A 26,618-nucleotide genomic window follows, 5' to 3' on the forward strand; every position below is an offset into this window, starting at 1 on the left:
GGGGAATTGTTAAATGCGGCCTATATGCTGATTTGGATGAAGAGACGTGGAAACATGTTGCTTCTCTGCAGCCGTGTCTTTTTTCTTTAATTAATGCGTACATCTGTCTCAGTCTCAGCTGTTGTACCCACTCCTGGGACAATGCACCATGTTGGCAGGTTTTAGAAAATATATATACTGACCAGGTTGCTATACATACTGGATTAAAAGATTGGAATTGGATTTAAGCACTTCAGGATTTTAACAATTCTAGGAAAAGAAAATAGTGTTGACAAAAAAATATTAAGCATTTCATGCTCTACTCTGTGCCCCGTGCTCTTTGTTCTCCATTGAAAGACTGTTCGAAGAAAGCTGTTTGAACTATGTTTAAAGACTGCTTCACAGTTTTATCTAATATTGCATATCTAAAACCTAATGTTAGGCTCCTGAGAATAGTTTAAGTAAAGCTTTTAGCTCAGTTTAGCGGGAATCTAGGAGTTACCTTTTAAAGAAATCAAAACAAAAGGGTTTGCAAACAAGGAGTGGCACCTCAGATTTTTTTCCAATGAGGGAGGTCAGGGGCTACCCACATTGGACCGTTAAAAATCTTGCATTGACTGATAAGAAAACTATTACCAAATACTAAAGTAGGAACTAAAAACAGCTGTCATATAAGATTTGTCCTGTTTTATTTTTACATTATTCATGTTTTAGACTGACCAGCAGAAGAGTTTAATGCATTAATATTATCAGAGGTTTGATGGTCACGCTATTTGATCTAACAACACTACGTTTGCAAGTAACCAGGAGATGAGAACTGATGTTTTGGACATCTATAACACAACAGACCTCCTTTCTCCTGGCAAGTGTGAAAAAAATTCTACAAACATATTTAAAAGAGTGGAGCTTTCACGGATGGAATGCTAGTTGGAGTCTGCAAGGTATAAATAGACGTATAGATAGTTTAGATTAATTTCAGAGTTAAGTTATTGCACTCAGCTGCATAAAACACCGATACCATCACTTTTATCTAACAGAAATAGATGAACTTCAGTTCACAAGCTCGATCATCACCTGTCGCAGCCCTCTGAAGAGTTTGACATTTTATATGTTAGCTGATCGACAGATCAAGTGCCAATCATTTGCACGCAGAACTGTGGTTTATTTCATTCTAAGTATAAATTAGTTTTTCAAAACAGCAACTGCACACCATAAATATGGTAAAATCCAACCAGCTTTGGTGGCTGCATTCACTGTTAGTCAAAAAAGGCAGGTGCATTTGCTGACACGTGGAAAACTCAGCTTTGACTGTTAAACGGACAGCTTAGTACATCCAGGGGGCCGCTAACGGGCCAATGTTGGAAGGAAAAAGCTTCCACTATCCAGCTTTAAACAAGCTCCTGCTAAGCATGGATTAAAAAAAAGAGGTGCTGAGAAATGTTGCAAATGTGTTGGATTATAAGGGAGAACCACCTCACACTCACATATGTGATTCACAGCAAGCCAGTATAAAGGATGAATTGTGATCAGTTACAGCTTTTTTTGTTGCCGGAGCAGACTTGTGACTACCCTCGTAGCCACTGATAAGCCGCGCTGCACATCTAGCACTTTTACAGCTGCAGTAAAGTCTAATGTTGCCTGTAAAATTGATGATCTAAAAATAGGAGGCTTCTTGAGAGGGTGCTGGCGTAGCGACTCAATCTTCAACTTGTGGGAAATAAGAAATCTTTTGACTTACATAATTATTTTATAAGTTCGAAGCTGTTGCTCATTCTAAACTAAACACGGAAACATACTGTGATTCCGACTGCTGCTGCCTCTTTTTTCTGCAGGTGGAAGTGTAGTCAGAGAGGAGTGCTGAGTGTTAAGCGTATGGGTGCAGTAGTGATTTATTAGTGTGTGATTGCAACTGTATTTTAGAGTGCGATGTGTATTACGATGTGACTGAAGCAGGGTGAGTTTTGAGACAAAGCAGCCTGCTCTTTAAATAAGACAGATGGGGTAATGGGGGACCAGAGAGGGAGGTAGCAGCATAGAAACATAGAAAGAGAGACTTAAAGAGTTGATACAAAAAGGGGGAGAATGCGAAAAAACAACGAGAGAGAGAAAGAGCAGATAGAGAAGTACAGGAAGAAGAAGGTGGAGAGTGAATCTGTCATTTTAGAGGCTGTATTGAATGGAGCTCTGCGTCAGGATGTGCTCTACATGCTGATGACCCTGCCACACACACACATTCACACACACTGACTGAACGTCTTGCTTCGTTTTCCCATGAAGCACTACTGCCCCCTGCTGTACTGACTGGTCTCCCCCTGTTACCATGACAACAGGGGGATAGAAATGAAGAAAGCAAGAGGATTTAGAAATGTTGCAGTTAATTTATTTTCCTCCTAGATTTCTTTATGTGTCTGCTCACACTGTTTACTTTCCTTTACAGAACCAACCAAAACCAGCTGCGATAACCCGGGAACGCCTCGCTATGGCTCCTTAAATAGGACCTACGGATTTAAGGTAAAATATATAGCCTGACACTCAAACCTCTCAATTATTTAATTTAATAACTCAGTGAAAGTCCTTTCCTTTGTTGACTTGTGAATAAAAAGTATATTTGTAGGCGTTTTTTCTTTTTTTTCATGCTATAGGATGTGATGATTTTCAGAGCTTGAGAAATGCTCATTTTGGATTGGCTTAAATGATATGAGATACTAAAAACTGGAAAACAATGATTTTATCATGTTGCAGCCACAAATCTTATCTGTTAAATATGACAAACTACCCCAATAATTAGTCATTATGAAATAGAACTAAAAGTATAATAAGTTGTTATATATTTTAAATATTTTAATAAAAAGAAGTAGAATGGAATGCATTACACATTTAGAACTATTGGAGACCATACAGCTCTCATTTTTGTAATAACAGCTCATAAGTCATTTAAGGTATGTCTCTTTCCAGCTTTTTCTAGTTTTTCTCTACACAATAAACCAATTTCCTGTCATATTGAAGTGCACCATTTTTCAACTCTAGACATAGGTTGGATCTAGACATCCGGTTAGATTTTACTTAGGCCTTGACATTTTAATTCTAACACATGATTTAAATAATTTAATTGTAGCCCTGCTTGTATATTTAGTCACAAACCTGTGAAGATTCTCAGTCATCTGGGTTAAGGAGCATGTGAACAAAACCACTCTGATTAGGGAGTAATCTAATGACCCCCCCTTGGCCAATCCAGTGGGAGGAATCGGATCCTCGTTTTTGTCCCTCTAATTCTTTGTTATAACTACAGTATAATAATCTCAGTGCTCCCTACCACTAGTTAGAAATGAATAAGGCCTCTTGGATGAGAGGCAAAACATCTTCTAGAAAACTTCATGTCCAGTTGCTCAAACTAAACTTTTTCAAGCTTATATTTAGTGCCATTGTTCAGCTGATAGGTGAAACCAAGTTTATTCTAGCCTGTATATCGGTTGCCTTTCCAAATAATTATGCTACCACCACTGTTTTGTCCAATGTGAATAGTTTGTACAGGATAATAGTTTTACGTTACTGGCTACTACTTTGGCTGTGTCCGTCACTTGGTGCAAAGTACAGTAAAACCAGCTCGTCCTTTAAGTTCTATGACAAAGGGTTTAATTGGGTTGGGGTTGCCTCCTTGCTCTGTAGGCATTACTGATTCATTGTAAGGCATGACGGATTAGGTGCTGTAGGATTATAGCTTTGAAAGTTGTTTTGCTGTTTTTGTTCCATTTTTTGTTTACTTTTTGCTGTGCTATCCTAATTCCCAATAAAATCCTGTGATCTCTCTGGTTGTAAGGTGAAATATGTGAACGCACTTTTACAAGTCATTTTAAAGAGAGCTTTAAAAGTAGCAATGAAATAGTTTCAAGTATAACTCAGGCTGTCCCTGCTGAAAAAACATAACGACCCTGGCCTCAGTATTAGTTCTCCTGGGAGAACTTCAAAACTATGACAACAAAGAAACACAATCCATATTTCATTGGTTTTACTTCCTGCTGTCTTTTTCTTTGTATCTAGGTGGGTAGCGTGGTGTCATTTCAGTGCCAGTCGGGTCATTTGCTTCAGGGATCTTCATCCAGAACCTGCCAGCCTGATCTTACTTGGACTGGGACCCAACCTGAGTGTATACGTAAGAAGCATATATGTTGTTTTTTTATTTTCCACCTTTTAACCTTCAAAGACTCCTACTGAAGAGAATACAAATTATTGTTTTGAACCTGCAGCTCATGCATGTAAGCAGCCAGAGAGCCCGCTCCATGTGGATGTGGTCGGGATGGATCTACCCGGATTTGGCTTCACTTTGGTCTATAACTGTCAAAAGGGGTACTTCCTGGCGGGGGGCTCTGAGCATCGGGTCTGCAAGAGCGACGGCACTTGGACTGGAAAGATGCCAATCTGTAGAGGTGTGTGACTCACCTTCTGCCTCTTAGTTACAATATCAGCATACAAGGCATTTACTTTGTAGTTTTATAAGAATTCTCTTGTGTAAAAAGAGGGGAGCACTTAAGAGTGTTATTCTCAAGGACAGCCTATATGGACCATCTGGAGTTATTGTGTTACTGTGATATTTATTAGTGAGGTAGACAGATGGTGGGCTGCTATAGAATCTAAAGGATTTAATATAAAGGGACAGAAATAATGCCCATGGTTAACAAAGGGATACATGTGTATTTAGGAGCTCTTTGACTTGCCAAAAAGTATTTGCAGAAAGTTTCTCCATAAAACTGAACGCTGGTTTTCAGAGTCCTTATAAATTTGGAAAAATAAAATCTACCCCTCCATGTTTTTTAAGGCTCTATGTTTCTTTCTTCCAATTTTAATACTTTTGTAAAGCTAGATAAATTCTATTCATAAGTTCTAAATTTGTAATGGACTTTTTATATTATGCCACGTTAAAAGGCATACAGGGAAACTGGTCACTGATTTTTAGTTGTAAAACATAAAAGTAGTGGATTAATAACTTATCAAACCAATTGTGTTTGATCTCATTTGTATTTTAAATGTCTACAATCAACAACAAAAAAATCACACAACAAAATGGTAACAAGCTCTGGAAAAAGCTTAATGTTCTTATCTTTAATTCAGTTTTTTCAATTAGTCCACCAGGGCAAAGATTATCTCTTTAACATTTTGGCCTTCTCTGAATTTAAAGTTCTAGGACAAAAACAATCTCTTTTGCTTCTTTTTTTGCTTTTATCTCTTTCCTTATTAAAAACAATGGCTGCTTCTACAAACCATTATTTACAGTTTTCACACTCATAATGATGTGCTTTTGAGACGTTTTTTTATATGCACAATTATCATTGGTCATAAAATCTCTCTTCATTTGTCCGCTTATTAATTACTCAATCAAGAGTGTTTTGTTTTGTTTGTTTTTTGTTTTTTTTTCCCTTTTCAAAATGCTCCTTCCTTATTATGAGTATGTGAGACTAAAAGTTACTGGTGCTGAATTTTAATGTCAACCTTTTTACTGAATAAAATAATTTTTTGGATGTAAAACCATGTAAGTAAGGAAGACATGTTTAAACGTATTTGTGATGTGAAAGTTAACCTTAGATACGCTGTCTTTGTCTCTTGTATGTTCAGCTGGAGAGAAGAAGAAACCTGTGAAACCTGTGCCTGGAACACCCAGCCCAAAACTTAACGGTCGGTTATATGTATTACTGTATATCTGCATATTTGATTCCTCTGTCTGTGTATGTTATGTGCTGCTTATTTATTAATTCATCTATGCATCACTTTGTCTGTCTTCCTATCTATCCATCTTCTTTTCTATTGCTCTTCTCCATCCCTATTTATTTTGTTGAGTCTTTATTTTCATCTATGGTTCAACAAAGTTTGCTTTGCTTCTTTTTTTTCTCTACTCTCTACTACACCACAGGGCTGTTTTTCTTACTTTTCGTCTATTTGCGAGGTTTTAATACTCTCCATCCCAGTTCTTAATAATTTATTTTCTCTGTGTGCACAAAGTAGGTTATCTTCTGAAATAATATTGCCTTCCTCTTTGCAACATTTTCATTTAACACTGCTCTTTAGTTTGTTTAATGGTAAATACACATGGGAAATAAACATAGTAGGTTTCATTATTTGCAAGTCCTATTTCCCTTTTATTTATCCAATAAATCTCAACATGATTCGATTCTCTATCAAGGGGTTTCTGCAGAAAATATTAGAAACCTGTAGTTTTGTACACTAAAAGAAGGACTAGTTGGTGCTGCAGGATAGGTGGACTCCTTGTCAGACTTTGAGCACATCTTGCCTGATGATCATGCCAGCCATTGCACAGAATTCCACATTAAAACTGCCTTATTAATGTGAGTGGTGCTTCTGAATATTGCTACCACTGGCTTTACCCCCATGACACAGACACTGGCTGCATATTTTCCATCCAGCCGACACACCGACTTCTACTAAAAGGCCTATGTGTCAAGAATCTCAGCTCATCAGGTGGTGCTTCTCTGCAGATTGCCAGTCCTCTCTTTTAAATTCCCTGTAATTCAATTTCCCTGTCGAAACATAAGATCAAACACTGATAAACCTTTTATCTTTTAATACTTTTTCACATTTCACTTCCTGCCTTTTTTTCTTGTTTTTTGAAACCCAAATTAACTCAGTCCTTCCTTCCCCATGGTACTATTTCTCATTTCTTCAATTCCTCTTGTCTGCTGGAAGTGGTGCTGGAATAACATCAATCTACAGGATATTTTAAATGCAAAGTTTTTTTTTCTAAAATGATATATTTTTTTTTTGTCTTCTTAAGACCCCTTTCTAAAAACATAACGTGGATCCCCTTTTTTTACATAATTGTTGCCTATTTCTCATTTTGCTATATACAGCCATTTTTAAAAGATGAATATATATAAAAAAAAAAAAAACACACACATTCTGGCTTCGGACTATGACAGCAAAGAACCCAATGACTTTGCTATTTATGGGAGGTTTCCTCCTGCTCTAGTGCTGCTGGACCTCACAGTGCGCTTTGGTTCTGTCGAACATTGTGTCCTTCTGCCTCGCTTAAGGCACCATGTTGGTATCTGTGCCTCACCCCTAAGTGGTCCGATCCCTATCAAACAGATTATCTTCTCAAGTGCTCATCTCTCATTTGGAGTGCTACAGGATTCCATCCTTGGTCCCTCCAACTTGGCATCACCGCTCTTCCCGCTGCCATGCAGATGACCTTCAGATTCATCTGTCTTTAAAACCTGGTAACATTGACATTTACACCCCCTCCTCTTTCTCCCCGATGAACCAGTACTTAAGCCAATATTTCGCTTTTTTATATTACAAAAACCAAATGCACTTTGCTTTGACATGATGAAACTGTTGAACTTGTGGAGCCAAGGCTCTAAATCATACATTTAGTGACAGTGTAACAAATGGATGTTTTATTTGTATTTTTATTTTTTTTTTACAATGATTTTGAATACAGCACAGATGTTGATTCTGTGCAGAAATGTATTTTTCATCATCTTCATTGGTATTTGGTGTTAAAGGGCCTTATTCACATATTATGACTTAACAAGATTCTGCACTAATAGCTTACTCTGGTTCCATATACAGTGGCAGCTATTAAAAATTGCCCTCCCCAGTCAAACGGCAGCCGAATGACAGCCAACTTCCAGCCACTGGAGTGACCTCCTCCTTCTCCTGGGCGTGCATATTTTTTTACTCTTACTCCACCCTTTTGCTCAATTACAGGGTCTGACCATGAGAAGTTGCTTCTCTTTAGATCTTAATGTCCACAAATCATGACAGAAAGAATATTTCAGCACAAAGATTGATGTTTAAAAAGGGAATCTTAGGGGAAAAGCCAAGGGCCCATCAAAGAAAGTTTGGAAATTTTGAATGGCTACTATTGTAAGGCTCTGTGATTAAATTGTGGCCCCCTGGACACCTGATGTATTTCATTACTCTAAATTTTACAGTTTTTCTTAATTTTTTAAGTAAACTTGAGTGTTTTGAGTATTTCTCACAACAAGATTCTGTGACTGGAGGTACAAAATTAAGAATCTATGCAATAAGTTAACAAGGAAGTAATTGACCAAAGTTACTCCAAGTAAAGTTGTGAAGTAAGGAGGAAAAATCAAACACTGTAGTAAAAATGAAATAAAATATTGGATGCTGCCAAAGTTGAGGTTTTTGGATGCTTAAGCAGCATCCAACAGCATGCAGTTTATATCAGCTGATTACACCTGGTGCAAAAATCACAGAGGACCAACTGAACACAGTCAGCTAGAACGATGTTGTATATTGTTTTTTGTTTTTCTATAAACATAGTACATATGTAGGAACATTAAACTTTTTTGAACTGTGCTGATATTAAGAATGCTTTACACAATTATATTAGCCCAAGAATTTATTACTGTCATTCTCTGCATGGCCGTTTCTCTCATCAGGCTTCAGGTGGTTCAAAATGTTGCAGCAAATATATACTAACAACTCAAGTCATCAGCATATCATCCCATAATATTCTCTCTTCAGTGGCTGTCTGTCCTTTTCAGAATGGATTTTATGTCTTAATTGTTGTTTTTTTTTTTTTTTTTTTTTTTTTTATTCAACTCTAAAGGGTTTGGCATACAGTCTTTCTAATTCATGTATTTCTTTGTCAAGTTGGGGATCCCTGATATCCTTGTCTGAGTTTTTTTGGAATGCTCCATGAAAATTGAGAGCCTATGTCTTTCAGTTGCTGCAACCAGCTCCATATGGATCTTCTCTCCCTCATTGACCTTGGCTTATAAAAATACAAAGACAGACTAAGACCCTTTTATATGGAAAGGCATCCGGATGCTTAGTAACACATTGGCATCCTATTCCAGATTTTTTACTTTTATTTATTATTTTATTTGTTTTATATGTATTGTTTTTTTTAGGGATTTTATCGTAAAACATTTTGGCTGTTTTATTAGCTTTTTAAAAGGGATATTAAATCCACAAAGAAAATTAAGGAATAACTTTTTCTGAGGTAGCTTCTAAACCAGCCTTAATAATGACTAAATCAAGTTCCGATGTAGGTCAAAAAGAACTTTTTGAATTGAAAAGACCTTTGACCCCTTTAACTAGCAGAAAGCAAAGGCAGCCTCACGTAATTTGCTCGAGTTGTCATTATAGAGCAGTCTTTTACTTAATGAGAAGTAAGATTTGTTCCTATGCAGACGTAGCCTTTTAAAGATGTGTAGCTCTGCTCACAAACTGAGCTGAAGTTGTTTAGAGGTTTGGCTCAAAGAAAATAAATGACCTGTTTTGCAGAAGCCCATCCAGAATGAACTGCCAGCTCCAGGGAAACAACAGCACAAGGACAGACCTATCAATAGTGGAGACAAAGCAATACTCAAAAGGAAAAAGAGGCACCATCCCCATATTAGTGTTCTGCAAGTCCATGCATCACCAAAGCTAATTCAGTTTACTCATGTTAGAACAGCATTATTTCAAGTTCACCTCTTCAACATCTTAGAGCTACTGTTACAAACTTCAAAAACAATTTCTTTAACTTAAAGCTGGTAGATGAGGTCAGTCATCACATGCAAAGCATTCTTTAAATATATATATAATTATAAACACAAGAGTAACATAAAAAACTTTTGCAATAACATAAAAATGAATAACAGAAAAAACATTACTTATATATAAAAGCCAGCCAACATTTAATCTATCTTTGTAAAATGTAGGCATATAAAAGAAAAAAAAAAAGAACTAAAATGCAAAGTAACAAAACAAATGCCAAGCTGGAAAATTATCAGTTAGGCTTTAAGCTTTCTTAGAAAGTTTTAGTAAGAAAAAGCTTGACTTTGGATTTATGTAGGAGGCAGTGATTTCTATGTATCTCGGTTTCTCTCATTTTCTCAGGTTTAGGAACAAATGTTACCCACATAACTTTTGAGAAACAAAACCAAGGTAGGCAGTATATGAAAAGGTAGCTGCCATCTAAGCCTTATCATCTTTTACCCAAAACCTTGCTGCCATCAAGTATTTATCTAGGGGGAACTTTGGTCCAGCTGTTTTTGCACGACCAAATGAATCTGTAGATTAAAGCTGGAACGCTATTCGCCTGACAGGTGACATCAGTTGTGTTTCATTTTTGACTTTGTTTAGGTCACTTAAGTCTCATAGGTCCACAGCAGATATGCTGTCTTTAGAACTCATCCATTCTTACAATTTTTACTTTATGATGAATCATGAACACTTAATGTTCGGTAAGGTCTTCAGTGAAGGAGTTCATCATTCGTCTTTCTTCTCTGACCTTCTGGATGAGTCAGTTTACTCCTAAAAGTTTTAACTCTGTATACCAGCTACTCCTGGACTGCTTTACCACTGTTCCATATCCAGTCCATTTGGAGATTAATGGCTCTCACGGTTTCAGGGTTTCCTGCATTTTCAAAAACCTTTACGTACCCTGTCCTATAGGCTTTTTAATCTTTCTCAGACTAATATTATTAACTTAATTTCACATTTCAGCTTGAATCTTTTGAATATCTATCTATCTATCTATCTATCTATCTATCTATCTATCTATCTATCTATCTATCTATCTATCTATCTATCTAGCTATCTAGCTATCTAGCTATCTTTTTTAAAAGCCTACATTTTTATACAAAAAGTTTGCTTGATTTGATTCTGCAGCTCTTTGTTGTTTCGTGCTTGTGGTTCGTAAATTGTAGCTAAACGAAGATGTTAAATAAAAATAAAATTCATACTATTTCTAAAAGTTCGGTTAGCTTTTTCAATTTCAAATGACTGTCAGCATTTCACGCAGTTTCTTCGCATTTTTATATATTTAACCATGTTGGATTTTTTCCATATATATATAAAAAAATTACAATTGTTCTTTCAGGATAAAAATGAAAACCATATTTATTTCCAGTTTCCAGTTTATTTGTATAGCACCAGTTCACAACACGTCATCCCAAGCCACTTTACAATTCAACCAGATCAGAATTACCGTATTAACCCTCCCAAGAAAAAAAAAATCTAGTGAGGAGATGTGGAATAATTGTTTGAATAATTCTTGATTTACAAAGAAATGTAGGCTAAATGTGGCCATAAGTAACATTAAGATCCAAAAGTAAAACTCTGACTTTATTTTATTTATTTTTCCTTCTATAGTTCCAGATGATGTTTTTGCTCCTAACTACGTATGGAAGGGTTCCTACAATTACCGTGGTAGGAAGCAGCCGATGACGCTCAGCATCACCAGCTTCAACTCCACGACAGGGAGAGTGAATGTGACACTCAGCAATGGCAACCTGGAACTGCTCCTGTCAGGCATGTTTTATCATTGCTCAACTTTAAGCACTCCATTAATACCTTTATAAGGAGATCTATACACTGTGATGGTGATATGCGACGACAATACATCAAATTTATGATACAGTGCTGCATGGCTGCTGTACTGATTCATCGGTAATACAGTAAACATACACTCAGACATTAAATGTGGTATTGAGCTCCTAGTAGCAACACTTCTACTCATTCGTGCCGCTTTGTAATGGTGGATTATAGCTGTGTCTCTCCAATACATTGTAAATATATACACTCACATGCAGAGTTCTCAGAGTTCCTTAATAGTGCCATTCGGGGATTGAGACTCTAATGTTACATCAATCACATTGAAGCTTGAATTAGTTCCCAAAGTTGCAAGGAGCAACAAAAACTATATCTGAAAACTGGGCTGCAATCACGTTTTATTGTCCGTCATCTCGCTCAAAGGCACAGCTTTAGATCAATAAGGCTAAAGCTGCACTTTCATCACCACGACCAAGTTGCAGATGCTTAAAACCTGCATGTTTTCCCCAAGCCATGCTCTTTAGGCCGCTGATCATCATTATGAATATAAATAACACGTCTGCAAGCACAGTGTAATGCTGGAATCTAAATACGCTGACACACTCGCAGTACTGCTTAGCATAAAGACTAGAGTTATTGGGAAACAGGCGTCTCTGCTTAAGATGAAAAACATTCCAACCAACACCTCCTAAGCTGTCTTATTGATGGCATATATCACAATAATGATGTGTGATATTACTGTACATGCACATTTTGTCTAAATATGCTGTCAAATTTCCCCCGGGTCCCCCCTATTTCTTTTTAATCAATGTTAATTTATTTTACAACTGTATCTGAGATGTTCTTCTCTTTTTATGTCCATATAAAACACCTCTCTGCAGTTAAACAGGGAAGCTACACGTATTTTATTAAAGCTCCAGGGAAAACACATGCTGATCCATTTAATGATTTACAAGCAAGATGTTAAATTCCCTCTCATACATCTCTTTTCTCTTCTTTTTTGTCTTTTTCTTTTGCCTTTTTAGGAGTTTATAAGGCTTCAGAGGCCAGACTGTTGCTTCTGATGTATCAGGTGAACTATGTAAACCAGGGAAACCAATTGAAAGATTCAGCTATCTCTCCAGCCAAGATCATGGAGGACTCCTGGACTATGGATGGATATGTAAGTCTAATATATGCCATTTTTATAGATGTTTGGCAAGTATGTATTTACATATAGTCTTTACCCTATGTATTATGCCACTGCATAACTGGATACATAGATGCATGGTTTGATAATATTATAATATCATATAATATCATATAATATAGCCAAATTTAATCAACACTAAACTAATTTTAAATTGGACTATAAGCAACATATAACTACAGAAAAAAAAAAAAAACGGTTCATAGATGTGACTTCTCCCAAGAACATTTGTACCTCGCCACATTTTCAGAAATATGATAGTTTCAGCAAAAGAATGAGTTTTTATTGACAAGCTTGCACAAGCAGTGCATTTTTTTGGGGGGGGTGAGCAAATACAGAGAAAAGGATCACCCAGAAGAAACAAAACAAACAGAACGAAAAAGTATTTAGGGTGCGTAAACCCCTCGCTGCTTCTCGCCTCTTTCCCACTGAAAATAGCATCATGTGGTGGGGGTGTGTCAGCAGTTGCTGCAAGAGGAAGGCATTGAAGCAATGGACTGGTCCACCCATTACCCAGATCTGAATCTGAGCACATCTGGGACATCATGTCTCGATCCATCCACCAATGTCACGTTTATTCACACTGTCCAGGAGTTGGTGGATGCTTTAGTCCGCCACCTCATCAGGAGCATGGCCCAGGCATTTTAGGGAGGTCATACAGGCATGTAACCTTGCGCTGCAAGCTGGATTTTCACGAGATCTGAGTTTTCAGTCTCTCAACAAATCCATCTTGAAAGAATCCCGCTAATACCTCCATCTTGTAACAACCAGAGAGTCGGAGCAACGACATGCTAGCAGTGTTTTCCGGGGAGGGACATGTAGGAATGACCACAGTCAGAAGGGCCTTGCCCGTGTTCTGTCAGATTAGCACACCCCATCAGACCAGCATACTCACAGTCAATGCAACGTCAGATTTGCATATGACTATGCTAGTTCCATTTATTTCTTTAGTTTATCCCCCTTTATCCCTTTTGTCATGTACCCAAAACTCTTTAAGGTCAGATCGCCATACGCTTCAAAAAACACCAAAGTTTTGTACATGACTAACAGGATACACACCCAATTGGGAAGTTTGAAGTGTATTTTACGTACAAAACTAAAGGAATAAACGGGTATTGACAATGGGTGTACTGGTCTGACGGGGTATGCTGATTTGACAGAACACTGGGGCATTACAAACAAGGCTACGCTGGAATCACTTGTCAATAAATTTTTTTCATTTTATAAAAGGAGCAAAGGGAAGCACTTTGAACATTTGCACAAAGTGTGATAAATCAAACTTGGAAAAAGTTTGATTTATCAGTTTACTCAGCTAGTACTGTAAACACTCAAGAAGCTGCAGACGAAACCTGTTGTGATTATCGTGAAACTTCACGAATTGCTGCTACAATTGGCTGAAAGTGTCTTATGGAAGGCAGGTACTAGCTGGCACCCAATCGGCTCGAAGTATAGTACTAAACTTCCCTCCATTTCACAGACAGCCTGGACGGTGGGCATCGCAGGTTACTGCCAGGTTAACAGGCACATGGAGCCCACAAATAATACTGAGCCTCATTTTAACCTGTTTTTAGGAAATTATCACAGTTGGATCAGCCTGTAGTGTGCTTTACTACTTTAATTTTGTGTTTGACTCCAAATACAGACCTTTATTGGTTAATGCATTTGATTTCCATTGATGATTATTTTGTTTGATTTTGTTTTCAGCACATTCATCTTTTAATATATTTAATGAGAATATTTCACCCATTCAGATCTAGAATGTGTTATTGAGTGTTCCCTAACTGTATCTACGTTAGTAAATTTTGCATGTAGTAGCAGTAAGAATTTAAAGAGCAACATGTTTTGATAAAGGATGTTGTCAGTCAGAGCTGCTGGCGGATATAATGAGCAAAGCACAGGAACATTTAGCCTTTGACTTTAGCGAGCCCTTTGCTTCTGAAATGAATCAGTGGCTCTGTGCCATCGTCACTCCTCCTCAGTCGGAGGAGTAAAGTTGTATCTTTCAGAGCAGGACAAAAATGTCTTCAAGAATTTATGAATAAAAATGTCTGACTTATGACACACATGTATACGATATAGGTTAGATTTTCTCGTATATCCCCAAAGACATGTTTTAATATGTGGCAAATGTGTTAGCTCATATACTGTTGCATCTCTTCAGTTATGAGGCTTTTATAGTGGTATGTATGCCTTGATTTCCATATATTTAAGAAAAAAAGATCACTAGAAACGTATTACAAAATTAAATACTGTTTTTTGCCTGCATTTTCCTCAATAATATGTTTTTTAGCTCTCATATATAATTGAGAGGGTTTTTTTTAATTCAAGGCTAAAATTCCATTCTTATTCATTTACAGATATGGTCACAGTTTTTACTTTTACTCAGCTGACAAATTTTAATTAATTTGTGGTGGCAGAGTGGAGAAAAAAAAAAGAAATAAAACTAACAAAGTTCACTTTAGCACTTACGTTAATTTCTGTTGAAAGCAATATTAATATTTTAGGCATCAATACTTTTGCAACCATTCCACAACTTACATTTCTATCCTGTGATCTCCCCAGGTATCAGCAGAGCCTGATGGATCTACCTACGTATTCCAGGGTTTCATTCAGGGAAAAGACTATGGACAATTCGGACTTCAAAGACTGGGTATTTCTCTCTTAGGTTCAGAAGCATCAAATGAAAAAAAATAAAAAATAAAAAATATATATATATTTTTTTTTTTATTTTTATTTTATTTTTTTTAAGATTGGAAACAGCTAAAAATAATGTAAAGGCTTCTTAAATGACATCTTCTTACAAATCTTAAAAACCGCTGGTTCGGTCTAATTGTCCATTTACTGTAATTTCATTGCAAGGATTGCAGAAGATGCTGTGCCTTGCAACAACACTTATGCTGTATGCCTTTGATAGGGTTTTTTTGTATTTTGTCTGAAACATATATGTTCTTTATTTGGATTGTAAATGGCTGGCGTTTACTAAAAGACTTACAGATTGAAATTTAACAAAAGATGCTATGTTTCATTGATTTGGTTTCCTTATGTATCAAAATCTGAATACAGATTGATTCTTCTATGTTTCATAATAGGGATTGTGTGATGAGGTTAATATGTGCTTTGTTTTCTGCCACACATAATTTGGCATGTAGACCAACAAGTTTAATTTTGTGTTATTTTGTCTCCTGCACAGTTTGGATAGTAACAGTAAAGCTGTCTTATCTGTTGCAGGTCTGAACATGTCAGAGAGTCAAAACTTGACACCCCCACAGCTTGGTACAAACAGCAGTTCTGTGGCTATTGCTATTCTGGTGCCTTTCTTCGCGCTGATCTTTACCGGCTTTGGATTTTATCTCTACAAACAGAGGTATGACCGACAAAGCAAAACAAAACCAGCAAACATAATAAAAGGTCTATCTCAAACCCCTTTGAACACAATGCTCCTGTTTGTGAATAAGTCCTTTTGCTCTTTTGTTCTGTAAGGTAAGAAACGAAAAAAAAAAAAATTTTTGGGATCATTAACATTTTAAGAAGATGTCTAATTTGCTAAGAACAACCCCTGCTTCAGTGGTTTGATTGTTAAGGCGCTATGAGAAGACTAAGTCACTGTCTGTTGCAAAACAATTCTTGTTTAAAAAGTGGGAAATTGGATTTTTCCACACAAGGTTAAAACACAACTGACTGGTGTTAAGGTTGATAACAGATGGAGATAACGTCTGTTCTGCTGTAATAACTTGGAGAAAAAATATGTACCTGCTAAAAGAGTTCACTTTGGGTAGGTGATTTGGAATCTCTTTACACTTTGCTTACTGAAAAGCACAAGACATTTCTTCGGATGGCCAACAAAGTCTGTTGGTATCAGAGGTTGCATCCCCTACTGTCTGCTTGCTAATTATCTACAGTAAGAGATATTATTGTCTGTAAGGGTTTGTCATGGGATCTCAGAATAACATATTATCATGTACAAAACACAGTGTTCAAAATAATAGCAGTGTCCTTTAGAAAGTAAATTAAGCTATTAAAATAGATTATATTGTCCATATGAGCTAACGCAAAAAATACAAAATATGGCATTTGTTGAAAATCTACAATAAAGGGAAAATAAAAATTTGGCCGTTTAAAAAAAAAATCTAAAAAACACACTTCAGTACCTGATTTTTTTCTATTTAATTTAAAACATTTCCTAAACATTTTTTGGTTTTGCCTAATAAGCGGCATATTACCCAGTTTTTTCTGTCCAATTATTTCTTATCACATGGTTATTCTCCCATTTCATTCATGGTATTAATGCTGTTGTCACTAATAGTTTTGTGGTCGATGTCTTGATGATACACTTGTTTTAAATACAGAGTCTCTTTGAAATGAGTCAACATGGCCTTTTCAAGTGTCTAATGAATTTAAACCTTTTCATGATTATAGTTTTATAATGAATATCATTTTATCTATAATTCTACTATAATTTTACTCGGATTTTTATGGTAGAATACATTATAAGCTGGATCTACATTGTATGCATTCATCCCTAAATTATGGTCACCTTTTTTTCCACTGAATAAATAGTCTGACTGATGATAGTCTACAATGTTGTTATTTTGAACATGTCTTATTTAATTCCTACAGCATATATCTTATTTATTGGTTTATTGTTGTTCTGTGACTCAGCCATACCTAATTAGATTATTTCACATTGAGAAGTAAATGTCTACTTAAAACATCTCATTACAATTATAAATCAGGTAACATGGCTATAAAAGTTTTTTAACAGTTGCAATTTCCGAATGTTTCATAAAACAAAGTTTATTATTTTCAAAATGTAGATATATTGCCTTTATGTGATCTTTTAACATGTATTTATGTCTAATTTTTCTTTGTATTTGCAGAACCACACCAAAAACCCAGTACACAGGCTGCTCAGTGCACGAAAACAACAACGGGCAGGCTGCCTTTGAGAACCCAATGTACAACACCAATGCCAAAGCCGTCGAGGGAAAGGCTGTTAGATTTGATCCCAATCTAAATACTGTCTGCACCATGGTCTGAGGACTGAATGTCCTCAAACTTAATGACTCAAATATCCAATGGGACCACAAATGGTGCAAAGAAGGTGGAAAGGGCAAACTTTACCAAGGCCAAGCAGCATAGCGTGTACAAGAACAAGTCAACCAACCAATTCTTTCTGTTTGGAACCCAGTCCCCTCCACCCGGCAGGGTAACGGCTCTCTAGCTGAAACCAAAAGCCAGCAGCAGCCAATGCCTCAGCTTTGAACGTTTGATGAGAGCCGCAAAAAATCAGATTATATCCCCAACTCAGAGCAAGTTGATCAAATCTTCTGATCTGATTCTAAAACAGACACAAACGTGAAACATTTGAGCTGAATTCAAATCTCAATTACTGTTTCTAAGACCAACAGAGATGGCTAAGCAATGACCTGCTGGTCAGACCTCAAATGTCACTATTTCTACTTGAAGCAATGTTTTAGAGACCAGAGAAGAAGAAGTGCTCCAACTGTGATCACACTTCAGAAACTGAGGAAACTCTATCACATCACATGAAAGGATATGTTTTTAAGGACACTGTGAAAATAAACCAACAGTTTAGAAAACACTGTAAGCAGCAGGATATTGCTGAAACATTTTGACTTGTTATGAAGAAAAAAAAATTTTTTTAAGACGACAACGGAAATAAAACCCAACAGCCAGATGGAACCATCTTCATTCTCTATAACAAGCAGGCTGGTTTTACTGGTCTCTATTTTTTTCTTCTCACATAGAGTGTAAGAAAGCTAATGCTTCTAGTCAGAAGCAAAAATTGCTTTGAAAAGAGACTAACCACTAAGCAAGGGATGATGATAGGGATAGGGCATCCCTGGAGATGGAGCTGTAATCCTAACTGAGCTGGGATTAGAGCAAAGTGAAACTTACAAGGAGTCTAAAGTGGAAGAGATGTGAGACTGACTCATCTAATGGATAAAATGCTTCTAATACGGTGGAGACAGCCTCCAACTAAACTGGATACAGAGTGAGAAATTCATTAATGAAAAAAAAAAAGATCTTACAATACTAACACAACCAATCAGAGCTTGTCTGACCAGAAGTAATGTACTGAGGAAGATCAGCCCTTCTCCTGCGGCATAAATTTGATCAGGTCGGATGGGATACGTCCTCAAAGAGAAGCTCTTTTTGAACCTGGGAATATTCCTCTTGGTTTTGATCGGGCCAAACAAGAGCCGAGGAGTTCGACTGACTCAAAGAAGAGGAAAAATGGACTTTGGGAAACAGAGAAAGCTTCAGCACTAAAGCACATTTTCCAGGGACACTACCTGTCTACTCAATGAGAGATGGACTAACACCAGGGCCAGAAAGGTCCTGTGTTTTTTTTTTTTTTTCCAATCTGTCTCTACTCCAAGAAATAAGCAGGAGGCTTTCAAATAGAGAGACAGGTACAGGTTTGCAGACGGGAGTCATAAACTATTTGACAGGCTAAGAAAGACAGGGTTTTCACCCGACATCTGTGGACAGCGTTCCACGTGATCCTGCACTCTGAGAGTGCTTAACTTCTTTCTTTGTTACAGCTGCAGAATCTTCTGATCTGTAAAAATCTATTGCATATATATTCGGGGAGCGTTCACCACCTATATTTTTGTGCTATATATTTACCACAAAGGGATGGTAAGTGGTGAGTGGGGGGCAGATTATAAAAGAGTTTTTAGAAAAAGAAAAATTATCAGAGTATAAGACATTACAGCTATATGCTTTTCACGTGCGCCCACAGTTGGTACTTTTGATACCACTGCAACATGCGGTTTAATGATTTGAATTTCATGTATAGCATGGAATTTTCCCCCTCACCATCACTGTCTGTCTCACTGAGGCAATCCTAGTCAGTGGTATTGTTGTAGTCATTATCACAATGCAAGGTTTACCAGAAACAATTACACCATATACTCACTGGTAGAAGTATAAAAACTCAAAAATAGAGACATACCTTGCCCTTTGTTGGCTTTCAGAAAAAGAAATTTCAAACAGTTCTTTCTCACGTAACAGTAAAGGTAAACGAAGTCCAAACACATTTGAACAGGATCTAACCTTCTGTGTGACCAGCTATACAATGCACTGTAAAAAAAAAAAATTTCTTTTGCCACTTTTACATTTCTTCTTATTTATTTATTTTTTTTTTTTATTGCATAGCCATTTTATTAAACATAACTCATTTTGAATAACAGATAAGATTATTTGAATTGATTGAAAAAAAGCAGTTTTCAAATGATTTTGGGTAAAAAGCTGCCCACACCAGTCTTATTGAGTGTGAAAATGAATTGCCCCCTAAACCTAAAAAAAAACTTGTTCCATTGTTGGTGGAACAGCTGCCATCCAGTCACCGGTGGGTCTTTTGCTTTGCCGTTGATACATTTTTTCCCACTCATATTTGTTGTACTGTTTTAATTAAGCCACTCTGTAGTTTTTTTTCAAATACCTCTTGAGTTCACATCTCAGTATGTGAAGGGGAATTACATCTGGACATTAATTAGATGCGTCCAAAATCTATTTTTTCAACCATTTATATTAAAATCTGTTCTTAGTCCGCTTGAGCTGAAGTCCAGGTTTAATATTCCAGCTACAGTACTGTTTGTTTTGCAATTACAAAAGTAACAATTTTAAACTCTGTATTTTGCTGTCCCAAAAATCATAGCATAAATTATAATTTTTCTAATTTGCAGGGCTTTAGACCTTTTCCTTTAATTACTTAAACCATATTTAAAATCAGATTTTGTCATTTCCTCTTTGTTTTTGTTTAATCTATTATCAAGATTTGTTTGATCATCAAAAACACTTTAGTGTTGATGAAAAGTAAAATAAAAAAATTAAATATCAATTTCGAATGGATGGTAATCATAGAACTGAAACTTAGGTTTATTTCCATTCCCAATTGGGCAGGCATCTTGGTGATGATTGCTGGTTACTTGCATTGTGTTTACTCTGTATATGATGGTAAAAACTTGTGTTGTACATTGACATTGTTTTGTTCTTGTTTGTTGTTACGTGTCAAATACTGAGGAGTCGACAAAATCTCCAGAGTTATTGAAAGGATTCTCAAAACAGATAAGAAAGGAAACTATTATCCAACCTGCTATCTACAGCTGCCTCCATACTGATTGTGTAAAAAGCCTTAATATAAATGAACCTTTATTAGAATAGCATAATCTCTCACTGTTATTAGAATAAAGTATGTTAATTGAATGTGGGGGTAAAAAATACACAAAGAAATATTTTCTTTTTTTAAATCAGTGGTGCTACACTTATTGGCTTCCTGCTGTTTACTACGTCATAAAACTTTTTATTATTTGGCCATTGGGACCAACTTTTCCTGGAAAGTGTCACGTTTTTTGAATAGACAAGGAGTTCAGTCTAAGCTTTCCACAGATTTTGTGTCTCCACTGAGATGGCTATAGGTGAAGCTGAACTGTATAAATGGTAAAGCATCTTTTTCATGTTATAGTTTTTCCTAATTAATGGCACAATGATGTGCCCGTCTCAGTTTTTCTCTCCTGCTTTCTCAAACGGTAAATTATGCTGCGTAGTCAACAAGGTTTTCAGAAACACCCCACAGCATAATACTTCTCCCACCTTACTTTATTACCTGCCACAAATCCCTACTTTAATTCATGATGGAATTTTGTTAGAGTTTTTTTTGTTTGCTTCATCTGTGTGACTTTTATAATTTCTTTTTTTTCAATAATAGGATAGAATGTACTTAGCTCTCGAAATTAAAATCCAAATCAGATGCTAATTCATTTTATATTCTGGCCATTATTAGGAATTTATCTATATAGTTTTTCTTGAAATTATGCTACTTGCTGTTAACCAAAATCTATTCGATCATGGTTTAGACATGTAAGTTAGCAGTGCCAATAAGTGTAAATGCCACAGTACCAATATGATTACACAGGTGAAAAGACATAAAACTATTATTAAAAATGTTATTATCATGCAGGTAATAATCCACATGGCTTCACATATCACAAATAAACAAGTTGACAAAAGGTTTTTAGTTCTGAACTTTCAGTGTTCTGATAGGTTGGATGTTCTATAAACTTATTTTATTCATCTGCAGTAAATCAGCGAAAACGAATTTAAACTTTAAAGTGTGTTGTCTTGGAAACATGAGAATGCTACATTAACTTTTTATCCAAATAGCAACTATCATAAAGTTCATAAAGGTCAGTTCTGATTCCAAATTGACTAACAACTTAACATTCTGCAGCTTTGATGTGCACCCCCACCCCCTCCATAAAAAAAAGTCTGTGTTTTGAGGAATCTGCGGATCAAGCCTCAGATGATAAATACATGTGTGCGTTTTAATGAGCCTGGGTGTCAGGGAGCATGAAAACATCTACTCTGTTTTTAACACCCCCACTGCTGTGACCACAGGTGCCAGCTGCCACCAGCCTGCACAAAACTCCTCTTAAAGTCATCACTGATTTAAAAGCTGCAGTATAGCTGTGGCTTACTTGTTTACTCACACAGCAACCGTCCTCAACTGCACCACAGTGGTGATTTTATTTATTTTCATTGCGATTCAAACTTATCATTGCTGCTCTACTTGTTTTTGCTCCTATCTTTGGTAAGAATCTGACTCAGTGCCTACCCAAAAGAAAAACAACAACAAAAAAAAGTCATGTGACCCTTTCTGCTATCAATTCTATGCTTTTTCACTTGGACACAGGTACCTGTACACCTTTCATGCTAACCCACTGACTCCAACCATCTCCCTTTCTCTTCAACAAGGCTATGTTTGTTTTTCTAAGCTTCAATCTGTTTTGCCATAAGCTGTTCCTAGAGACTGAGCGCAATAACATCCATGTGATTTAAAAGACTTATAGCAGTTCCTGCCTGGGGACACTGGAAATATTCACCGTTTGAGAAAAAAAAGAGAAAATATAGAATAAAAAAGTGTTTTGTACAGAAATATATTTTTATGAGGAAATTATTTGTAAAATGTATGAATCTATTATGTAAATTTTCAATGCAATGTAAAATTAAAAAAGGCTAATTGCTTTTGTAAAAAAAAAAAGTGTGTGTTTCTATTTTGATTTTTCTTCAATTTAACTGGTTTCGCTGCGAAACTTTGAGTATTTTCAAAAATGAAAATGAAAAACAATCCAATGGACTTTGTTTCAAAGTTTTAAGACGTTTTGCTTCCCATCCAGGAAGCTTTTTCAATTAAAAAATAGTTCAGGGGATTGTTTTTAATTTTCTATTTTTTTGGAATTTCTATGACCTGGATGACTGAGAATCTTCACCAGCATGTTGAGTGTTTTCATGTAATTTTAAATCAGTTTATTCTTGCAGCACCAGGTTCACTGTACATGTAATCTGAGCACAAATTGGCCTACTTATACGGAGAAAATTGGTCCAAATTTGATTCAAATAAATCTAATGTACTCCAATAGGATCTTCCAACATTATTTAATGCAGTTTTCCCAATTTATTAAACCAAATCATAATAGATTCAGACTTCGGTGCCAATTTATTGCTACTTTGTAAAATAAATCTACAAGAGAAGCAAGAGTAGAAGCAGCCATCTACCATAACAAGCTGGCATTTGACAGACAGGAAGAAGAAACATAAAGTTAACAGTACACATTGATAGTTGAATCTTCTGGAGCATTATGGTTTGGTGATGTTGTTGCTTTAGTAGAGACTGAGAAGCTGACTGATTATAGTAAGAAGTAGAAATAGAAATTACCTTTATTATAACAACCTTGAAATTCAAATGTTCCAGCAGCAAGTGGAAAGCAAACGGAAGCCTTTGCAGATGCATGCAAGCTTTAAGAATAATAATAATAATAGGAGACAGGTGCAGTAAGGGGAAATTTGTAACATAGGAGAAATACAAATAGTAGTGGTTGTTGAAAATAGCATATTAAAGAAAATGAAGGGTAGGATGACCTTAATAATGTGCAAAACATATTTGTATGGTAAATGGCCTCTTTTCATATAGTGTGTATTAAGTCTGAGAACCTTGAAGGGATTCATACTATATTAAGTCATTCACCATCTCACACACACGTTAATACAATGATAGTACAGTAAAAGGTAGATTGTAGCCACCTTGGGACAGACTGCCATACAGTACAATGGACATGGAGGCCTCTGTCTACCAGCAGCAGAACATGAAACACAGAAAATCCAATAACAAGAAATAAAGTGTTCCAAAATAGCACATTAATAAGAGAAAGAGTTTGCTTGGTGCAGCAATCCCTATAATGGATAATGTTGTGTGGAATAAGGATCTGTGATAATGCTCCTTTGTGCACTAAGGTGTAAAAGTCGGACAATATAAGGAACTTTCCAGTTCTGACGCAGTTTCATGCATGGGGTTTGAGATATTGCCCAACAGAGATTCTTTTTATTTGCCATTTTTCTTTTTTAGAGTCCTTACCACCATTAACCTTCCGTTGCAGTAATTTTGGGAAGGGGCGAAAATACTGGTTAGCTGATTGGCCTATGTTGGTGATAGACTGGCCAAATAAACCAATCAAATCAACGAAGCATATGACGTACTAACAGACCGATGATGAAAACACAACCACAAGCCAGGCTACTCTTGCCTAAACCAGTCGGGAGAAGAGCAAAAACATATTTTCCTCTGAGAAAAGCCTCCAGAGCAGTGTTTTGCTCTTCTTTCAGTGAAGAAATACTCTGTAATTCCGATAAAACTTGCTCGATAGCCACGCTAACGCTAGTTTCATCGGCTGAAGCCGCCACGGTCTTTAGACTGAACTGTTGCGCTTCTCGTTGCGTCATACCTCAACCCGCCTCAAAGCCAACGCTGATTGGACGTTTGTTTGGTGAACGGCTCCAAATTTTCTTAAACGGAGAGATTCCAGACTGATTAGCGAGTGAAATCTTGAAAGCTCGCGAGATCAGGATGGTCTCACGAGACTATACAGTACCACCATCTGCAAAGTGTCAAGGGGGCATTTTAATACAGAACTTGCATTCATACTTAACTTATCAACATCAACTCTACAGTTGCTGGTTATAAACTAAGAATATTGTGAGAAAATTTGTTTTCCCCCAGTAATTCAATTTAAATGGGAAACCTTGATATCTTCTTCATACAGTAACACACAGCCTGGTATATTTCATGTTTTTTTATTTTCACTGAAATGATTATAACAAATAATGAAAACCCCAAATTTAGTAGCTTGGAAAATCAATACAAAAGAAGGATTCCAGAAATGTTAGCATTTAAAAAAGTATGAATATTAAAAGTATGAACATGTACAATACTTAATATTTATTTGGAGCTCATTTGCCAGTATTACTGCACTGCTGCAGTGCTGTGTGGCCTGGAGTCGATACATCATCTAAACCTTTATTTTTGTCCCCCGTCATTGTTGATATTTCCGTGGCCTGGTGATGTTTAGCTCTGATTGTTATACAGGGAAGCATCAGGTGGGCTATTGCTCCTGGCAACTCCATTTTCTCCTTCTGTAGATGATCCACTTCCTTAGATATAGCTATCAGTTGAGCTTTTACAGCGACTACCTGTATGTGCTCTCTTTCATCTTCAACACTTCGAGATGAAAGAGAGCACATGCACTCTGACTCAGAGCTTTACTTTGTTTTATTCCTAGATAAAGCCATTACAGGACCTACAACTGCAACTAGCTTTTGACCTTTCACTCTCATGGAAAATACTAATTGATCAGGGCTTCTGTGTTCTTTTTGTAAGTATGCAATATCTGCTCAAAATCCCAATCAGTCATTTCAGAAGGCTTTTTCCTCCTCAGCTTGGTTTTGCTGGACGTTTCTTTTTACAAGAGGGGAACTGTCATGAAGGGTATCAGAGCTAGCCCAAAATGCAGAAAACACACGGAGGCTGGATAAAAGTTTAACAGAGTTTATTGTTTAACAAACACAAGAATAATGCACTGGAACTGGAACTGGTCAGGGGCTGGTTCACTGGAGTCTGCAGAGATGATAGTTCTGTTAGCAAACGAACTGATGAGTTATGAGTCTTTGATAATTCAGATGAATACCTTGAAGGAGTCCGGGGTTCTCTTTGAGAGAGAGAACTGTTGGGTCCAGAGACTGTTAGTTCAGCGGAGTCCAAGAGTTGCTTCAGCGTCTTGCTTCTGACTTTGAGGGCAGACCTTAATCTGAGTTTCCAGCTCTTAGCCAAGAGCTGCAGGGGAATCCACAGAGGAATCTTCAGGTTTGGCTCACGAGGGCAATCTTGGCAGGTTAAGCTCATCCAGAGCCTCAGGTAGAGACAGGTTTCCTGTGATGCAAAAAACAAGGAAGAATTAGAATCAGATCTCATCAACGAGATAGCAAAGATTCTCAGGTTCAAGGCTCAGGTCGCTAACCAAACTACGTCAACACTGCGGCGTCGAAGCAAGGTCTGGAAGCAGGTTAAATAGGGCTGGTCTCTGATGAGGAGATGCGCCTCAGGTGTGCTGGAAGGTTCCAGCTCTGGAGGACCCACGGTGCACTCTGCTGGAGGAAGGTGGTACAGCTCCAGATCCCAACAGGAACTCAATTTAGCAACAACACAATGCAAAAAAAAAAAAAAAAAAAATGTCTATTGCTTCTTTATATGCTCATCCAGGAGGAGTGAATTATTCAAGTCAGTGAGTAAATGAGATCTACTAAGGTCTCCTTTGACTTCATTTATTTAACTCATTCTGCAGTGTCCCAGGATGACATGGTTTTTGAACTAGTGCTATGTAAATAAAACTGGCAGAGTGGCACTTGCAGGTATGGGAATAAATACAGATTCAGGAAGAAAACATGTTAGAAGCAAAATAAGACTGGTAACCGGGGCTGGGGTTTACCTGCAACAGTCCTAAAGACAAAACAGAGCTAAAGGCAGAAGCACATGTGACTTTCTGAAAGACTGGTGTGGATATGTCCCCACCAATAATTTCCGCTTTTTTCCTCTTTCTGTTCATCTACTTTAGCCAAAGTGGGTTTGCTGCAGGCATCTGCAGTGTGGAATGGGCGGAGGGGCAGGAGCAACTGCCCCTTTTTAACTCTACCCACAAGCTCCCTTTGGGGTCCATATGTATTTTTAATATACCTAATTATCATTTGAAGTGACACCTGTTCCTCTAAGACTTAATGAAAAGAGTGTTAATAA

General features: G+C 36.8%; 1 protein-coding gene across 1 annotated transcript in view; it reads left to right on the forward strand.

Moving 5' to 3' along the window:
* csmd3 (CUB and Sushi multiple domains 3) overlaps positions 1-22,488 on the forward strand; it is a 414,963-nt gene extending 392,475 nt beyond the window's left edge. Inside the window, exons 64-72 of the mRNA XM_015380485.1 lie at positions 2,417-2,490; positions 4,018-4,129; positions 4,224-4,403; positions 5,587-5,646; positions 11,101-11,259; positions 12,306-12,442; positions 15,032-15,119; positions 15,698-15,833; positions 17,347-22,488. Of these exons, the coding sequence (XP_015235971.1) occupies positions 2,417-2,490; positions 4,018-4,129; positions 4,224-4,403; positions 5,587-5,646; positions 11,101-11,259; positions 12,306-12,442; positions 15,032-15,119; positions 15,698-15,833; positions 17,347-17,506 (1,106 nt within the window). The 3' untranslated portion in view covers positions 17,507-22,488. The remainder of the gene's footprint in view (positions 1-2,416; positions 2,491-4,017; positions 4,130-4,223; positions 4,404-5,586; positions 5,647-11,100; positions 11,260-12,305; positions 12,443-15,031; positions 15,120-15,697; positions 15,834-17,346) is intronic.
* Positions 22,489-26,618: the final 4,130 nt, after the last annotated feature.

Source organism: Cyprinodon variegatus, unplaced genomic scaffold (genome assembly GCF_000732505.1).
Source record: "Cyprinodon variegatus isolate N-32 unplaced genomic scaffold, C_variegatus-1.0 Scaffold216, whole genome shotgun sequence".
Taxonomy (NCBI): domain Eukaryota; kingdom Metazoa; phylum Chordata; class Actinopteri; order Cyprinodontiformes; family Cyprinodontidae; genus Cyprinodon; species Cyprinodon variegatus.